General features: G+C 50.7%; 1 protein-coding gene across 1 annotated transcript; it reads right to left on the reverse strand.

Moving 5' to 3' along the window:
* Nucleotides 1-2,511: 2,511 nt before the first annotated feature.
* LOC134406903 (brain-derived neurotrophic factor-like) lies at nt 2,512-14,316 on the reverse strand. Its single transcript, XM_063138557.1, has 3 exons — nt 14,262-14,316; nt 5,642-6,001; nt 2,512-3,773 (listed from the first exon to the last, which is right to left on the reverse strand). Exon 3 carries the CDS (start codon nt 3,750-3,752, stop codon nt 3,138-3,140), a length of 615 nt encoding a protein of 204 aa, XP_062994627.1. The 5' UTR covers nt 3,753-3,773; nt 5,642-6,001; nt 14,262-14,316; the 3' UTR covers nt 2,512-3,137.
* Nucleotides 14,317-15,247: the final 931 nt, after the last annotated feature.

Raw genomic sequence — 15,247 nt, forward strand, 5'->3', positions numbered from 1 at the left:
CAGCCAAGAGGCATTGGTCAGCTATTCCATACCCCCCTTAATGGATTTTCTGAGGTAAAAAAAGAGACAAAAGGAGAGGTGGGGAAACACAGGAGGCTTACAAATGGAAGGCGATGAGAACCACCGGAAAATTCTGTGAGCGAGGCAGGGCAATTGCACAATAAAGCCTCACCTGGAAGCACCCTTAATTTCAGCCTAAGAACATAAGCGCCATGCTGGATCAGACCAAAGGTCCACCTAGCCCAGCACTCTCTTCAGAGTGGCCACAGGGAACCAAAAGCAGGACATGGTGCAACTGTACCCTCCCACCCATGTTCCCCAGCATAGGTTTTTCTTATATAATATTACCAGGATCCAATGGTTTTTGTCTGACTCTTCTGCCAAGACTCTTGTTCATGCTTTGGTTATTTCTCAGCTGGACTGTTGTAACCTTCTTCTGACTGGCCTTCCTTCTTCTCACATCAGTTCGTTGGTTTCTATTCACCATTCTGCTGCTAAGATCATCTTCTTGGCTCAACGCTCTGATCACGTTACTCCACTTCTGAAATCCCTTCATTGGCTTCCAATTCACCTCAGAATCCAATATAAGCTTCTCCTGTTGACTTTCAAAGCTTGTCACATTCTAGCTCCTTCCTACTTTTCTTCCCTCATTTCACATTATTGCCCCGCTCGTGCTCTTTGCTCATCGAATGCCATGTTTCTTACCCGCCCAAAGGTCTCTACTTCTCTTGCTCGGCTTCGTCCATTTTCTCTTGCTGCCCCTTATGCCTGGAATTCTCTTCCAGAGCATTTGCGGATCACGAGTTCAATTAGTTTTTAAAGCTCTATTGGAAACTTTTCTTTTTTTTCTACAGCTTTCAGAACTTGACTTTGTTCTTACTTTCACACTGTTGCTTTTGTTGTCCCCTGTGCCTGTTTGGTGCATTCTCTTCTCTTTCTTGTTGTTTTCTTGTTATTTTATTAGAACAGCCTTCCTCAACCTGGGGCGCTCCAGATGTGTTGGACTACAACTCCCAGAATGCCCCAGCCAGCTGGCTGGGGCATTCTGGGAGATGCAGTCCAACACATCTGGAGCGCCCCAGGTTGAGGAAGGCTGTATTAGAACGTAAGCCTATGTGGCAGGGTGCTGCTGTTTTTATTATTTTACTTTGTATAGCACCATGTACATTGATGGTGCTATATAAATCATCATCATCATAGTGCAGTATAATTTAGGGCAGTGAGGCTTCATTGAGGCTGCTGTTAAACAACTGGAAGTCAGAAATCCTTGTCCATCTCCCACAAATCACCCAGAGATCTACCAATAAATCCAGATCTCTGCCCATTTCTGCCCTCTCACAATAAGGCCTTGCAATTTCCACTGCCAGCCATAAGGTGGCATTTGAGGGCCAGAGACCAGTTTCCTCCCGAACTTCCAGGCCGCTGCAGAGGGGGTGGGATGCCATGTGTGTACAAAATGCAGCTTGTTGCAATTGAGAAACGTTAGGACGGCTGGGATATCAGCAGGGCCTAGTTGCAAACCATGTTTCATTTCCAAGAGCCTTGCTTTCCAGATGCTCTCCCCTACCCCCTGCCTGCCGAAAAGTAAGACATCAGGACACTAGAAGTGAAGTAGCAGACATATTTTTTGTTTTTAATCCTTCCCCACTCCCTGCCCCAGGCTCCAAACACACACACACACACACACACACACACACACACACACACACACACACACACACACACACTCTCCCCTAGAATGTATCCCCCACAGAGAGTAAATGTACACAAATAAGTTAATAATTAAAATGACAGGAACGGGTCAGACAGAAACACTGCAGCTGGAGGGAAGGGAGGCAATAAATATGAAACGAAAAAAGAAAGGAAGGGGGACTCCAGAAGTAAACTTGCACCATCAAGCACACCGGTTTTCAAAAGAACTCCAGGATTCCTCCATAGTTTATCAGAAGTTCCTCAATTAACAGGTCGGGGACGGTGGTCAAACCTCCCACAACGACTGAATTTCCCCTGCTGGGCATGTTCTAGGCTGTGCACTTTCCGTGCGCACAGAGCAATGGTGAGGCCTAGCAGGTGTGCCTGATGGCCACACATGTACAGGCAATGCACCTGAAAACGTGCCCCAGAACAACTTTTTTTAATCGCATGCAGGGAATCCTTGGCAGATGTCTTGAGATGGAAAGGCTTCCCCCAGGGCAGACAGTTGAAAAACCCTGATCTAGAAGACAACGCGGAGGGAGGAGCACCGGAGCGCACTGTGCATTGCAAGCGGCGAAGGGAGGATTCGTGGGGCCGGGCCGGGCCAGGCAGTCAATGCCAGCCCCAAATGGCTCAATGCAAGGGTCCCAAGACACCTGCGCCCTGATCACGCAAGGTGACATCATCAGGACAGGCCTTAAGGTTAGCCATGGTCAGCCGCTTGCTGAAGGCCCACACCCCAGCAGCGGCCCGCTGGCAAAAGCCTCACGGAGTTGCTCCTCCCCTTCACCCTTGCAACCTGCTTGCTCACCTGCCTCGCACTCTGGCCTGGACAATGGCGGAGGGGTCCATTGGCCTGGACAATGGCCCCTGCCTCCTATCTCAGTGGCTCTGCCTGTCAAGCAAGTGGCAACCATGATGGGAAAGAGGATGAGGAGCAAAAACAGTTGGTGACAATGGCAGTAAGAAGGCAGAGTCGCTGAAGGAGGGAGCTCACTGAGGGTGCCTTGCTCAAGACCCTCCAAAACCTGGAGCTGGCACACATACCCTTTGGACCACCAGGGACCCATTAATGTCTTTGCAGCCCTCCCCCAACCAGCCCTCCACTCCACAAAAGGCTGCCTGGTTAGCTCCTAGCAGTGCCTCAAGTTCCTTTCCCCAGTCAGCCAATGGCCACTGCTTGTTGTCATGACGATGTATCTGGTTGACATGGAACCCTGGCTTGGCTGGAGCGCAAGCGGAGCCGGGCATGGTGGCCAGATGTCTGTCGATCAGTAGGGACCACCCCCTTCCTCCTGTTCAGTGCGAACACCGCACACGCCCCTTGGCCAATGAGAGACCATGTTGGGCTGAGAGATCGCACCAATCAATGGCTGAGAGTGTCCTGGGCCAGGGAGGCGGCCTTAGCCAAAGCAACAACACGGATTACGACCCTTTCCTCCCTACGTCCGGCCGGTGCGAGTGAGTAGGGTGCAGACACACGAGGTGTCGATCCTGATCCATCGCCAGGCCACAATCTTGTCAGAATCCATAGTGAGGGCCCTCACGTATGACTGTTTAGCCTTGCACTCGGAGATCCAGTGGCGGCGGTCCACGCCCCGGCAACCCCCCACTGTCCCCCCCGCCGGATTACACTTTGTCTCAAAGAAATATTGCTTAAGGGGGCCTGTAAGTGTCTGGACCTCAGAAAGCACCGTCACGGTTTTGCCACGGATGTCCACAGCCGTCCGCTTGTCCGTCACCCAGACGTTGACACTGTCGCACACTGACATCTCTCCCCGGCGGATGGAACCATCCAGCGACCGTTTGGACTTGAGCGTTCTGTTGGCAGCCTGCCCTGGCTGGGCACTGGAGTCTTCCATGAGGAAAAGCAATGGGGGCCCCGCTGGTTCATGGCTGGAAAGAGCGACTCGTGGAGAGAAGAGGTCCCAATCCCTCAAGGAAGCCTCACCCCCGAGGATATCAGTGGTGTTAGAGAGGGCAGTGGTGTCGGGAAGGGGAGCGGCACGGATGACACAGAGCAATGGGGTGACCATGGCATGGAGCAGAATAAGCATCACTCCCTGCACAGCGGGGACCTGTGAAGAAAGAAAGGAAGAAAGGAATCTCAAAAATGTCTCACCTATCATAGGGTGACCATATAAAAAGGAGGACAGGGCTCCTGTATCTTTAACAGTTGTATTAAAAAGGGAATTTCAGCAGGTGTCATTTTTGTATATATGGGGAACCTGGGGAAATTTCCTCTTCATCACAACAGTTAACGTGCAGGAGCTATACTAGAGTGACCAGATTGAAAAGAGGGCAGGGCTCCTGCAGCTTTAACTGCTGTGATGAAGAGGAAATTTCACCAGGTTCCCCATATATACAAATGACACCTGCTGAAATTCCCTTTTCAATACAACTGTTAAAGATACAGGAGCAAACAAGTGTGGATTAGGAAAACTGTTCCTGGCAGTAGCAGACAGCAGCAGCTACTCATCATCAGTATAGCAACTAAAGCTGTAGTTCTATCCACATGCACCTCAGAGTAAGTACCTCTGAACCCGAGGAGTTACTTCTGAATAGGCATGTACAGGATTGCACAGGTTAAAGTATTAATGAAGCAATGTATACATGTCTACTCAGAAGTAAGCTCTGTGGAGTTCAGTGGACGTTGATCCCAGGTAAGTGTGTGTAGGATTGCAGCCTTATTGTCATAGTATCCGGATACTGTGACACTTGACCTCTTGTCTGCTGTGCCGGCTAGCAGCTGCCGAATTTACCTTTAGGTAGCTGCAAACCTACCTCAAAGCAGGTGTCTAGAGTAATTTGGCAGCATTAAGCAAGAATCTGAGAGGGTTAATAGATATATTAGGTGAGTTGTGGTGGTGCAATCGCTATAATGTGTCATACATTGGAGGTTTTTTCGAGGTTTGGCCATAATATTGCACTCTGAAATGAAGTATTTGTTATCGGGCAAGAGGCAACTCATGCCCATCCTGGCTTCAGTCTGTCACATATCGCTGGAGGTTAACTTTAGGGCAGGGAAGTGTAGAATCTACTGCTAGATCCTGGGTTGATTTGCACTAGATCAGCAAGGATTTCTGATTCCCAATTGTTTAACAATAGCAACAAAATGGCACCCACCCACCCAAAATGGCTTCCTTGCTTTGGTCCACTCTGGATGCTTTGGACTACAACTCCCATCAGCTCTGACCATTGTAAAACATCTGGAAGGCACCAGGTTTGGGAGTTGCCCTAAATTATGCTGCTGAAATGAAGGAAGCTTGGCCAAAGTAGGTTGGATTTGGAAGGACTGTTGGTTCCATTCAACGTTGATACTCAAAACAAATTGAATTACAGGATTTTGGGACTAGCAAAGGGTGTGTGTTCTGCAACAAGATCCAGTTAGTGGATCTTAAGGTTTTAGTAAGAAAAAAAAAATAACAAAGGAGATCCTTTAAGCTTGAAGACTGACCAGCCTGCTCTAGAAGAGGGGGGGGCAGAACCCCAGCCCAGGGGTCAAATGCGGCCAGCCAAGGATGGCCACTTATAAATCACTCCCCACCTCCCAAAAAGTATGTCCAACAAATCTGGAAGGTCCTGCATTGGGACAGGCTGGGGTTCAAAGCAGGGAGAATATTAACCTAGAACCCATAGGTCCTTATAATACTTAAAGCAGTAAGAGCTTTAAGCTACAACTTGCTGGTATTTTGGCTCCAAAATACCAGCATTTGACCCTGTCCACCCCTGAAATAAATCCTCGTGGGCCTCTCAGAAATGTCATTTGGCCCTCGAACCAAAAGAGGTTTGGCACTGCTGTTGTAAAGACTGAGCCTTTTGAAATGGTAAGGTCTCAGTGACTTCAGTCAAACCGGGGAGAGGTCCAGGCGAAGGTGAGAAATCAGTGCCAGGGGTTGTGAGTGAGATCCATGGACACGAGTGGCAGGGGGTGGGGAAGTGTTACCTGTGGATTCAGTGCTTCCTTCAGTCCCAGCCAAGCAGATCCTGGGTTTTACTCATGACCTTCCCTGATGTAAGCCAGCCTGGGAAGAGTTGGAACTTTCTTGGCAGGGCTGCGAGGACCACTTCCTGCTTCCCTGTCCCTAACAGGTGCTGGTACCTCTTCGCAGTTCATGTGCCTGAAAGCCTGGACTCCTCAGGGTCTCGGCAAATCTCATGCTGCATCTTTTGTTTCTCCATGGGATGAGCGAGGAGAACGGACCCTTGCCCAGAGGTAAATGCTTTGTCTCCCTGCTGGCAAAGGGAGATGGGAAGATGCCAATGGATGTAGACTTTGCCGAGGGCTCAGTATCGCTTGCTGGATCTAGCAAAGGAGACAAAAACAAACTCTCAGTAGACAGGACCTATGAGTTCTAGGTTAATATTCTCCCTGCTTTGAACCCCAGCCTGTCCCAATGCAGGGCCTTCCAGATGTGTTGGACTTCAAGACCCAGCATCCCAGCCAGCATGGTTGGGATGATGGCAGTTATAGTCCAATACATTTGGAGAGCCCCAGGCTTCAGTGTGTGAGCGAGTGACATGCCTGATGAAATTCCCCGTTCTGCAGAAGTTAAATAGTGTCTTCTTTTGTATCGGGACACCCTACCAATTTCAATACATCAGGGCATCATGATGATGATGATGATGATAATAATAATTCCATTTATATCCCACCTATATACAAGATACCCCAGGTGGCATATAATAGAGATAAAATAAAGAAGAAACATATTTTCTAAGTACTGATCAACACCCTGGCACGTTCCAGGCAAGAAATTCACCTGATCTCCAATACCTCTTCTTTCAGCCTTCCCACAATCTGATGCCCTCCAGATGTATTGGGCTACAACTCCCAGGGCCAGTGACAAGAGGGGGCATGGCTGGGCACCTGCTGAGGGCCCACACCCCAGCAGGTGCCCACTGACAAGAGATTCCTGGAGTGGCAACTCCTCCTAACCACTGCAACCTGTTTGCTCACCTGGCCCTCATTCTGGCTCAGACAACAGTGGTGCTGAGAAGGAGGAGCAGCAGGTGCCACTGCCTTCTTGCTCACTGGCTCTCTGCCTGTCAAGTAGAAAGGAGGAAGAGGACGAGGAGGAATAGCAGGTGGGGACAAAAGTGGGGAGAAGATAGACTCACTGAGGAAGGGAAGCCCAATGAGGGTGTCTTGCCCAAGGGACTCAAAAACCCAGAGCTGGCACTTACAACTACCATGATCCCCCACCAGCATGGCCATTAGCCCACTATCTGGGGATTATGGGGTTTGCAGCCCCACACATCTGGAAGGCGCCATCTGGAAGGTTGAAGCAAGGCTGACTTAATTACTGGCCACAGCTCCTCCATCTTTTACCTAAAGCTCAATGCTTAAGACTCCAGCGCTACCCAGAGAGTGAATCTGGCTGCCGTGTCCCCTTTGAAATATTTCTCATATTAGAGATGGAGAACATCACCCTCTAGAATGCACAACCTGCGAGGCTGAACTCGCCCCGGGGTCTGGTATTATGCCACAAATACTACCACCCCCTCTCCCCACCTGCAGCTCCTCCTTTTGAAAGGAGATTACAGTTTACAAAACACCTTTGAGCCCAAAAGCTCCGCCGCCGCCCTGTCCCATCCCAGGGGCAGCTGGGAAACATCAGGTGACGCCTGCGAATTCTGCAGCTGCTGTCGGGAGCCAAGGGAATGGGATCCAGATGTGGCAACATCTGGGGAGGACTACCACACGGGGGATGGGGTAGGGAGGGTGGCTAATCCCTCTCGCCTTTGAAATTGACACTGATGGAGCTCTACTCCCCCCCCTCCCGTTCCTCCACCAATCCAGCCAATCTAGGCAGAGCTGGACCCATCCTTTCTGCCTACTGCACCCCCACCCCAATATATGCATTTTCATCATGGGGGTGGTGGTGGTTGAGTAAGATGGAAGGGACAGGGACTAAGTGGGGGCAAGAAAATAAACTGCCCTCCTCCGCTGGAGCGGTTGGGAGAGGATGCACAGATGGGGGCTCAGCATTGGACCGGGTGACCCATGAACACGGAGAGTGTGTGTGTACACATGTGCCTGCATGTGTTTCTGCTTAAGCCACAGACGTCTCCTTGACCTCCTAGTGGGCAGAATGAGAGAAGCCGGAAGGGACTGGCGTGCAGGAAAGAGCTAGGAGCCAATATGCCTATCTTACCTACAAAGTACGTAGGTTAGTGGAAGAGAAAAAATAGGGCCGCGGGGAGGGGGAGATCTCTCCTGCTTTGCACGGGGGCTCTGGAAACAAAGTGAGATCTAACAGATTAGGTCAGAGGGATCAGGAAGCAGGCCTTCTGGGTCCCTTGGGATGAGGAGGCCTAAGTGCTGCTATGGCGTCTTGTTTTCCCTAGGGTTAGCAAGCGCAAGGACCCGGGAATCTGTTGTTCTTTGGCTTACAGCAGGGCGAGGCTTGGATGCCCGGGTTTCTTTGGCAGGGGAGTGGTGCCTAGTGGCTAAGCAAACATCTCTTCAGAGAGAGTTAAGCCTGACCCTTAGGCTATTTGCATAGGCATCTCTCTCTCTCTCTTTTTCCCACCATGCCCAGCGCCCGCCCGTGACCTCGCTGCTTCCCGTGTGAAAGAGTGGGGGGTGCGGATGCCTGTCGTGCGACGCTGCAGGCACTCCGCGCGCGGAGGAGAACCAGCCCCTGCTCCGAGGAGGTATGCGTAGCTTAGCACCGGGCAGGCTCCGACCTGCCGCCTCCCAGCCTAAACGCTCATCAACAAGCAGGAAGCTGCAGCTACTTTCAGGATGTCCACAGTTCTGGCCTGCAGCTTCCACAGAGATGGCACCTGGTGCTCTGTTCATTCTTCCCCCCACCCCATCCGATAAGGAGAAATCTGGGCCTTTGCAGTTACTTTGGCAGCACTTGTATCCAGTGGCTACTACTTTGGCAACCCACTGTATCAAAACCGAGGAGCCCCAAATTCTGTGCAAGACAATCCTGATTCCGAAACCAAATTAAATGACATGAATTTTCAGTGCAATTGCAGTTATTGTTACTTTGTGCTTCCAAGACGGAAGCTTCACCATCACCACACACCCACATGTGGACTGAGGGGAACTGGAAGAGGGAAGGGTAAGAAGAGTGGGGAAGGGGATTATGTTGGGCCAACAGGTGGTAGTAGACAAGGAGAAGCTAAGAGGAGACATGCAAAGCGCTGAAGCACCACTAACACCCCACCACCCAAGATCCATTCCGCCTTCTGAAATTTAACTTGTGCATTTTCCATGAGGGTCGGAAACTTGCTTTTGCATAAAATGAAAGAAAAAATTCCGAAGGCACCAAATTCGTTGAAACGGCTCTAGGGAAATACATGTGAAATACAGTCTTAGTTTTAATGCTAATAAAGTGCTTTCGGTGAATTTCTCAACCTCCTTGGGTCCAGGAGATCTCCCTTTCCATAAAATCTGAATCTATAAGCCTCCTTACCAATCCCCTTTAGAGGATCTTGTAGCCTTGCCTGGGCACAGCCATGAATAGAGTCTGGGAAGTAACATCTGCCCCCCATGTCTTTTCTCTCCCCCACCCCGGCAGAAGCATGGGTAGGCCTGGCCCCAAAACTATTTCCCACGACCCCAGATCTACGCTACAGAACCCAGAGTGTCCAATGGTACTGAGTGTCCAGAGGTTCTTTCCCCCCTCATCTTAATTGCCATGTAGGGGTTTTCAAGGGGAATCGCAGCTGAGGAGACACACTGCAACACGCCCTCAAAAAAGGTTTTTCCCTTGCATGACAATGAAGCTTAGCAAAAAAGGTTTCCCATCGGTTTCAGATGACCTAGGTTAGGGTGCAAATGAACAGAAGAACGTATTTATTTGAGGGGATTTGGATGAGAAATTAAGTATCTAGCATTGTGAAATGTGAGTAAATCCTGGTAATTATTTCTAAATTTGCGTCTATAGATCTAAATTAGCATATGTAGATTTTATGCAGCTTTGTGTCCTGTGACCCTGCACCCTGAAACTTGTAAGTGCCTACCGACAACCCTGCCTCCTGGCTTCTTCATGTGCTTTAGCAACACTTGTCATGCTTCACTGTGGACTCATCTACACCATGCAGGATATTGCACTATGAAAGTGGTATGAAAGTGGTATATAAAAGGTTGGGGCCACTCTACTGCTTTATAGCAGTACTGAAGTGCACTGACAACTGTTGGGGCGCACTGACATATACCATAAACCGCTTTCATACCGCTATATCCTGCTTGGTGTGGCTCCTGCCTTTCATACACCACTTTCATAGTGGAATATCCTGCATGGTGTAGATGAGCCCTATGTCCATCAAGTAGCTTTGCATTCAACCTGAAGAGAACGTAGATGCCTCCGTGTGATTGCTGCCCCAGGAAATCAAGAGGGGAGATTTGAAGCTGGGGCACTGGAGTAGTTCAGCACCTGAGGATGACCTTGGAACAACGGCCTCACATAGAGAAAGGGCCTCAACATCAGGGCCAGCCCAAGACATTTGACTACCTGAGGCCTCCCATTCCATGCACAAAAGCGAATTAGTCAAGCAGCTCATTCTTATTTCAACACTTAAGATAGGACTTGCATCGTCCCCAAAGACTAACTTAGGGGGTCAGAGCAGGTCACGTGGCACACATAGCTCTCTCCTCCAACACCTTGCTGCCACCTCTCAGCATCTGCCACCTGAAGCAGCTGCCTCACTCTGCCTAACGGTAGGGCCAACTCTGCTCAACATTTGGATCACATGACAAAAGAACCTGTGAGACACTCAGGCTATGATGAGATCCAATTGTTTCCAGAGAACCCAGGAGTCCTGCTGACATATGCGCCCAGAAGGAATCCAGGGATCTCCCTCCCTTGCTAGCCTCCAGGCAGAAAGTAGATTGCAATCTGCTGGTAGATTTCCTGGTGATTTGCAGTGGATCAGCAAGTGTTTCCAACTCCCAAAGGAGAGTTAATAAAACACCGTTTCCCACCTCCTAAATTCGACTGCTGAAATCAGTCTCCTTCTGACACATCCTCCATCACTGTACTTCAGGAGTCCAGGTTCTATTCTGGTTTTTCACTAGCATCTCTGGGTCCATCACCTGGCATCAAGTGCAAAATAGTGGCTCTGTGCAGACAGGCACCTAATAGAACTAAGGAACAGGATGCCTCTGGGCACATGACTCAGGCCAAGAATTTGTTTTTGGATCAGAACATTTCATACAGAACACCACTCCTAAGTCATATACCATTCCACCCAGCTTTCTTAATTTCAGCAACCTCATCTAAACAGTGCAGGGTGGGAAGGGATGGGGTTTTTTGGTTGCTGTTATTAAATCACTGGGAGTCAGAAAGCTTGCAAGTCTCCCTGAGATCTGCCTGTACATCCTCAGATCTACTTTCTGCCCATCCCTGACTTACAAGTGCTCCAGTTGCTGATCCCTAGTTGATATGAACCTATGAAGCTACTTGTATCAGGTCATCTAGCCCAATATTGCATACTCCAGGGGTGGGCAGAGTTCAGGCTTGTAGGATTAACAATATTTTTAGTAGAACCCAGGGAACCACCAATGAGAACCTGGTACAAAAGACATATGCTAAGAATTAAAGAATGTGGAGCCCAGGAATTTGTTTTAAGTAGCAGAACTGAACGGAGCTCACAGTCCTTTGGCACAAAAATCCAATCCAGTAACCCCAAGCTTCCTTCATTTCAGCAGTATAATTCAGGGAAGAGAGAAGGTCATTTTGTTGCTGCTGCAACAATTTGGAGTTAGAAACCCTTGCCAAACTACTGCAAAACACCAAGAGATCTACCAGTAGATCCAGATCTACTTCTGCCCACCCTGCTCTAAGCTACTAGGTTGAGCATCCAGGAACAATTACTCCCCCATTACACAAACAGACTGAAGACTAAACCATATTCAGAAAACCCCCCACATATATCCAGGAGTCCTGGTACCCAGTTTCCACCCTCTTGTGACCTAACCTTGGAAGCACCATTTAAAGAAAATGTGTGGTAGGGTCACATACATCACTCCTACCTTCTTGCAGACCATATGCTATTATTTCCCAAGAACATCAGCCTTTCCAGACAGCCCATCCGTTCTACCCAGCAACTGTGGTTTTTAATCAATGAAAAGGGCCGACGTAACCGTGTTTTAATTTATTTGTTTCTATGCTATGCTTTAATTAAGGTTCTGTTTTCGTTTCAGTTTTTATAAGTGTTAGCCGCCTTGAGCAACATTTTCGGTGGAAAGGCAGGATATAAATTTAATAAAGAAACTGTACCAAGCGTGCATGCCAAAGGCACAAATCCCCTTTGTGTGCCTACATTTGATAAGGGGAAGTCACTGGCTGACCTGTCTTGATATAACTAACTCTGTTTGGCGTCTGCTCTAACTGCTGTCCCATTTCTGAAAGTTCTGGACTTTGCTAACTGCATAGATAACATATGATGATGAGGTAACTGCAACTTAATGCTCCTCCACTATGCTGCTTTCTTCCAGTTTAATCCTGAATGCATCCTTTAAGTATGGCTGTGAACTGGCCAAGCCCTCTTTATGCATTGAAATGGCACTCCTAGCCATGTGGAATAGAAAGATGGGAAGACTAGAATTACGGAGGTTGGGGTGGGAATGACGACACAGACTGCTACGATCTTCAGCATTTTTGCTCCTACAAAACATGCACCACCTTTGCACCTGGATCCCACCTCTTCCCAGTAAACTCAGGGCTACATCTTGGACAAGAGATTGCTAAAATTAGCCTTTCCCAACGTGACAATTCCCATGACTTGTGGCTATGCTGCCTAGGGATTACGGGAGTTGTAGTCTATCCTAGAAGGCACCAGATTGGGGACGGCTGGCCTTGGATCCTATCATACTGACCCTTCCGTCATACCAGCCATGCGGTAGTCCCTTGAAGTACAAGAAACTGGCTTTGATTTCTGTTCTTTGAAGGTCAAGGGTTCTAATCTACCCTTTCTCCTTGGGACGACCAATCAATTGGTTTGGGTTCAATGAATCCAAACAAAAGGGCTGATGTGTATTTGGGGCTAGCCCTGGCTTCTGGATCGCTCTCCCTTCCAGGGAACCCAGGCGTCCTGCTTTCCATCACCAGCACATAATCCAAACCAGGCGGATGAAGGGGCGAACAAGCCAGGGATATTTCCGCTTTTCCATTCTTCTCGCTCCAGCTGGTTTCCATCTAACCCTCCTCATAGGCGTGCGTGTGTGTGTTTGTGTGTGCGTGCGTGCATGCATGCATAAGGTGGTATATTGACCGTAGCCATGTCCTCTCTTCCCCCCACCCCAACTTTACCTAAGCGGGATGGATAGGCAGGAACAGATGCCTGTCCCAAACCAGGGTGGGGTGAGCTGAACCGTTTTAAGCGCTTTGGACAATACCAGATCCCTGGGTTCTTGAAAAGGGGAGCAAGGTCTAATGCCTAGGAGAGGCTGGAATCCCGGATGCCCAGGGTTCTTTTGGAAAGAGTCTAATGTGCTTATGTGCGTGTGTTGGGGAGGGGTTTACCACCAGAATCTCGGATGCCTGGGTACTTTGGGAGGGGAGAAAGGTCTACTGTGTGTATGTGGGGGGGGGGGGGAGAAGCATGAGGGAATCCCAGATGTCTGGATTCTTTGGAAGCAGATTGAAGTCTAGTGGGGGGGGGGGCTGAAGTGTGAGGGGATCCCGGATGTCTGGGTTCTTTGGTAGGGGAATAAGATCTAGTGCAGGGGAGAAGAGTACGAGGGAATCCCGGACACCTGAGTTCTTCAGGAGTGGAGTACGATCTAGCCCTGGAGGCGGGAGGAGTGTATGGGAATCCTGGAGACTGGGTGCTGGGGGGGGGGGGGGAGAGTAATTTCTAGCGTGCTGGAAGAAGGGGAGGGTCTGGTAGAAGCCTGAGGGACGCCTGGGTTCTACAGTCAGGGAGTTGGGAGCTTCTTGGCACACACAGAGAGTGTAAGTAAGGGCTGACTCTCTTTCAGCCATTTGCCTCCTACCTTTACGGTGCCCTCGCTGTGCCCCCGGCCGTCCTCCTCCTGCCCCTTGGCATGCGTGTGTGTGTGGGGGGGGCACACACCACCCCCTCCTCCTCCTCCTCCTCCTCCTCAGCCAGACATGCGTCTGTTCAGGTCTCCACATGCAAAGCGGGACTCGCTCGCCGTCGTCGGGATCCCATTCCCCGCTTTGCTGTTAAAGCGAGCGCAAAGGCTGATGGTGCAGTTGGCGCGGGCGGGCGGGCGGCCGTGGCGCGCACGGCGAGCGGGGGGGGGGGGGGGGAGAGAAGAGTCCGTGGAGGCTCCGCTCCCCAAACAGGAGTGGGGGGTGTCTGGGTGGGAGAAGGACGGCGCGGGGAGAAGGGAAAGACCCAGGTGGGGAAGGACCGGAGGAACTGGTTTGGAGGTGTCGGAGAAGGAAGGAAAGGAAAGGAAGGAGCGTGAGGAAATGGGTTGTTGGAGCAATGCAAAAGGAGGGGTGATGGGGAAGCGCGCGAGGAAGAGCGGGCGTGGAGGTGGAAGGTGGACGGCGCAGGAAGCCCTCCGTCGAGGCGGCGGCGCTCCGCTTTCCCCTGCTCCCCTCCGTGCAGCTTGTCCGATCTTGCCCTACCTGACTGAGCCTCTCCAGCCGCCTGCCAAGCAGCTGGCCTTGCCGGCGCTGTCACTCTCCGAAAAGGTCCCGCCAGGCCCCCACAGAGCCCCATACCTGACATACACGCGCACACGCCCCGCCGGCGGCGTCTTCAGGGCGAGGAGTCGATGCAAGACCCACCTCCGCTGCAAGGAGGGAGGGAAGGAGGGAGGCAGGCGGCGAGGATGGGAAGAAGGAAGGAAGGAAGGAAGGAACTCCAGTGGCGGCAGGCGAAGGGATCCGGGATCAATGCGGACTAGCCTCCTGCCGCTCGCGAGGGGCGAAGGATCGCGGTCGTCTCCTCCTCGCGGCGCTTAATCTCGAAATCCCGTCTCCAGGGCTGAGCCCGGAAGCCTCCAGGCTGGGGTTTCCGAGAAGAGACCCGAGGCAATTAAGTTAATGTCCTTCTCTTCGTCTCTCGTCGGCGCCGCTCGGCTCAGCTTTCCGAGCGAGCCCGCGAAACCTGCAGGAGGGCGAAGCAGAAGAGCACAGAGAGAGAGAGAGAGAGAGAAAAACCCGCCAAGCGGAAGATGCCGGCAAGGCGTGGGTCCGGAGGGCGCGACGGCAAAAGGCTCCACAGGGATAGCCGACGCCTCGCGTGTGAATGCGGCTAACACGGGACAGGCAGCAGTACCGACCAGTTTCGTTTCAAATCGAATGTGCAATCTAGACAGGGGGTGCTTCCACCCACCCCGAAGTCTTCAAACCAAAGACAAAGATACTTGGGGCACCTAAAAGGCACACAGATTTATTCTGGCATAAGCCTTGGTGGAGTGGAGCAAATTTCATTCGATGCACGGAGAAAGAAAGAGATTGCAAACTAGCGTCCTCCGGATGTGTTGAACTGCAATTCCCATCCCTCACACCTAGACCGTGCTGGGAGCTGTAGCCCAACACACAGAGGGCACCAGTTTGGGAAGGGCTGCTGTAAACAACGGGACCATGAAATGTAAGAAATTCAACCA

This window comes from Elgaria multicarinata, chromosome 11 (genome assembly GCF_023053635.1).
Source record: "Elgaria multicarinata webbii isolate HBS135686 ecotype San Diego chromosome 11, rElgMul1.1.pri, whole genome shotgun sequence".
Taxonomy (NCBI): Eukaryota; Metazoa; Chordata; class Lepidosauria; order Squamata; family Anguidae; genus Elgaria; species Elgaria multicarinata.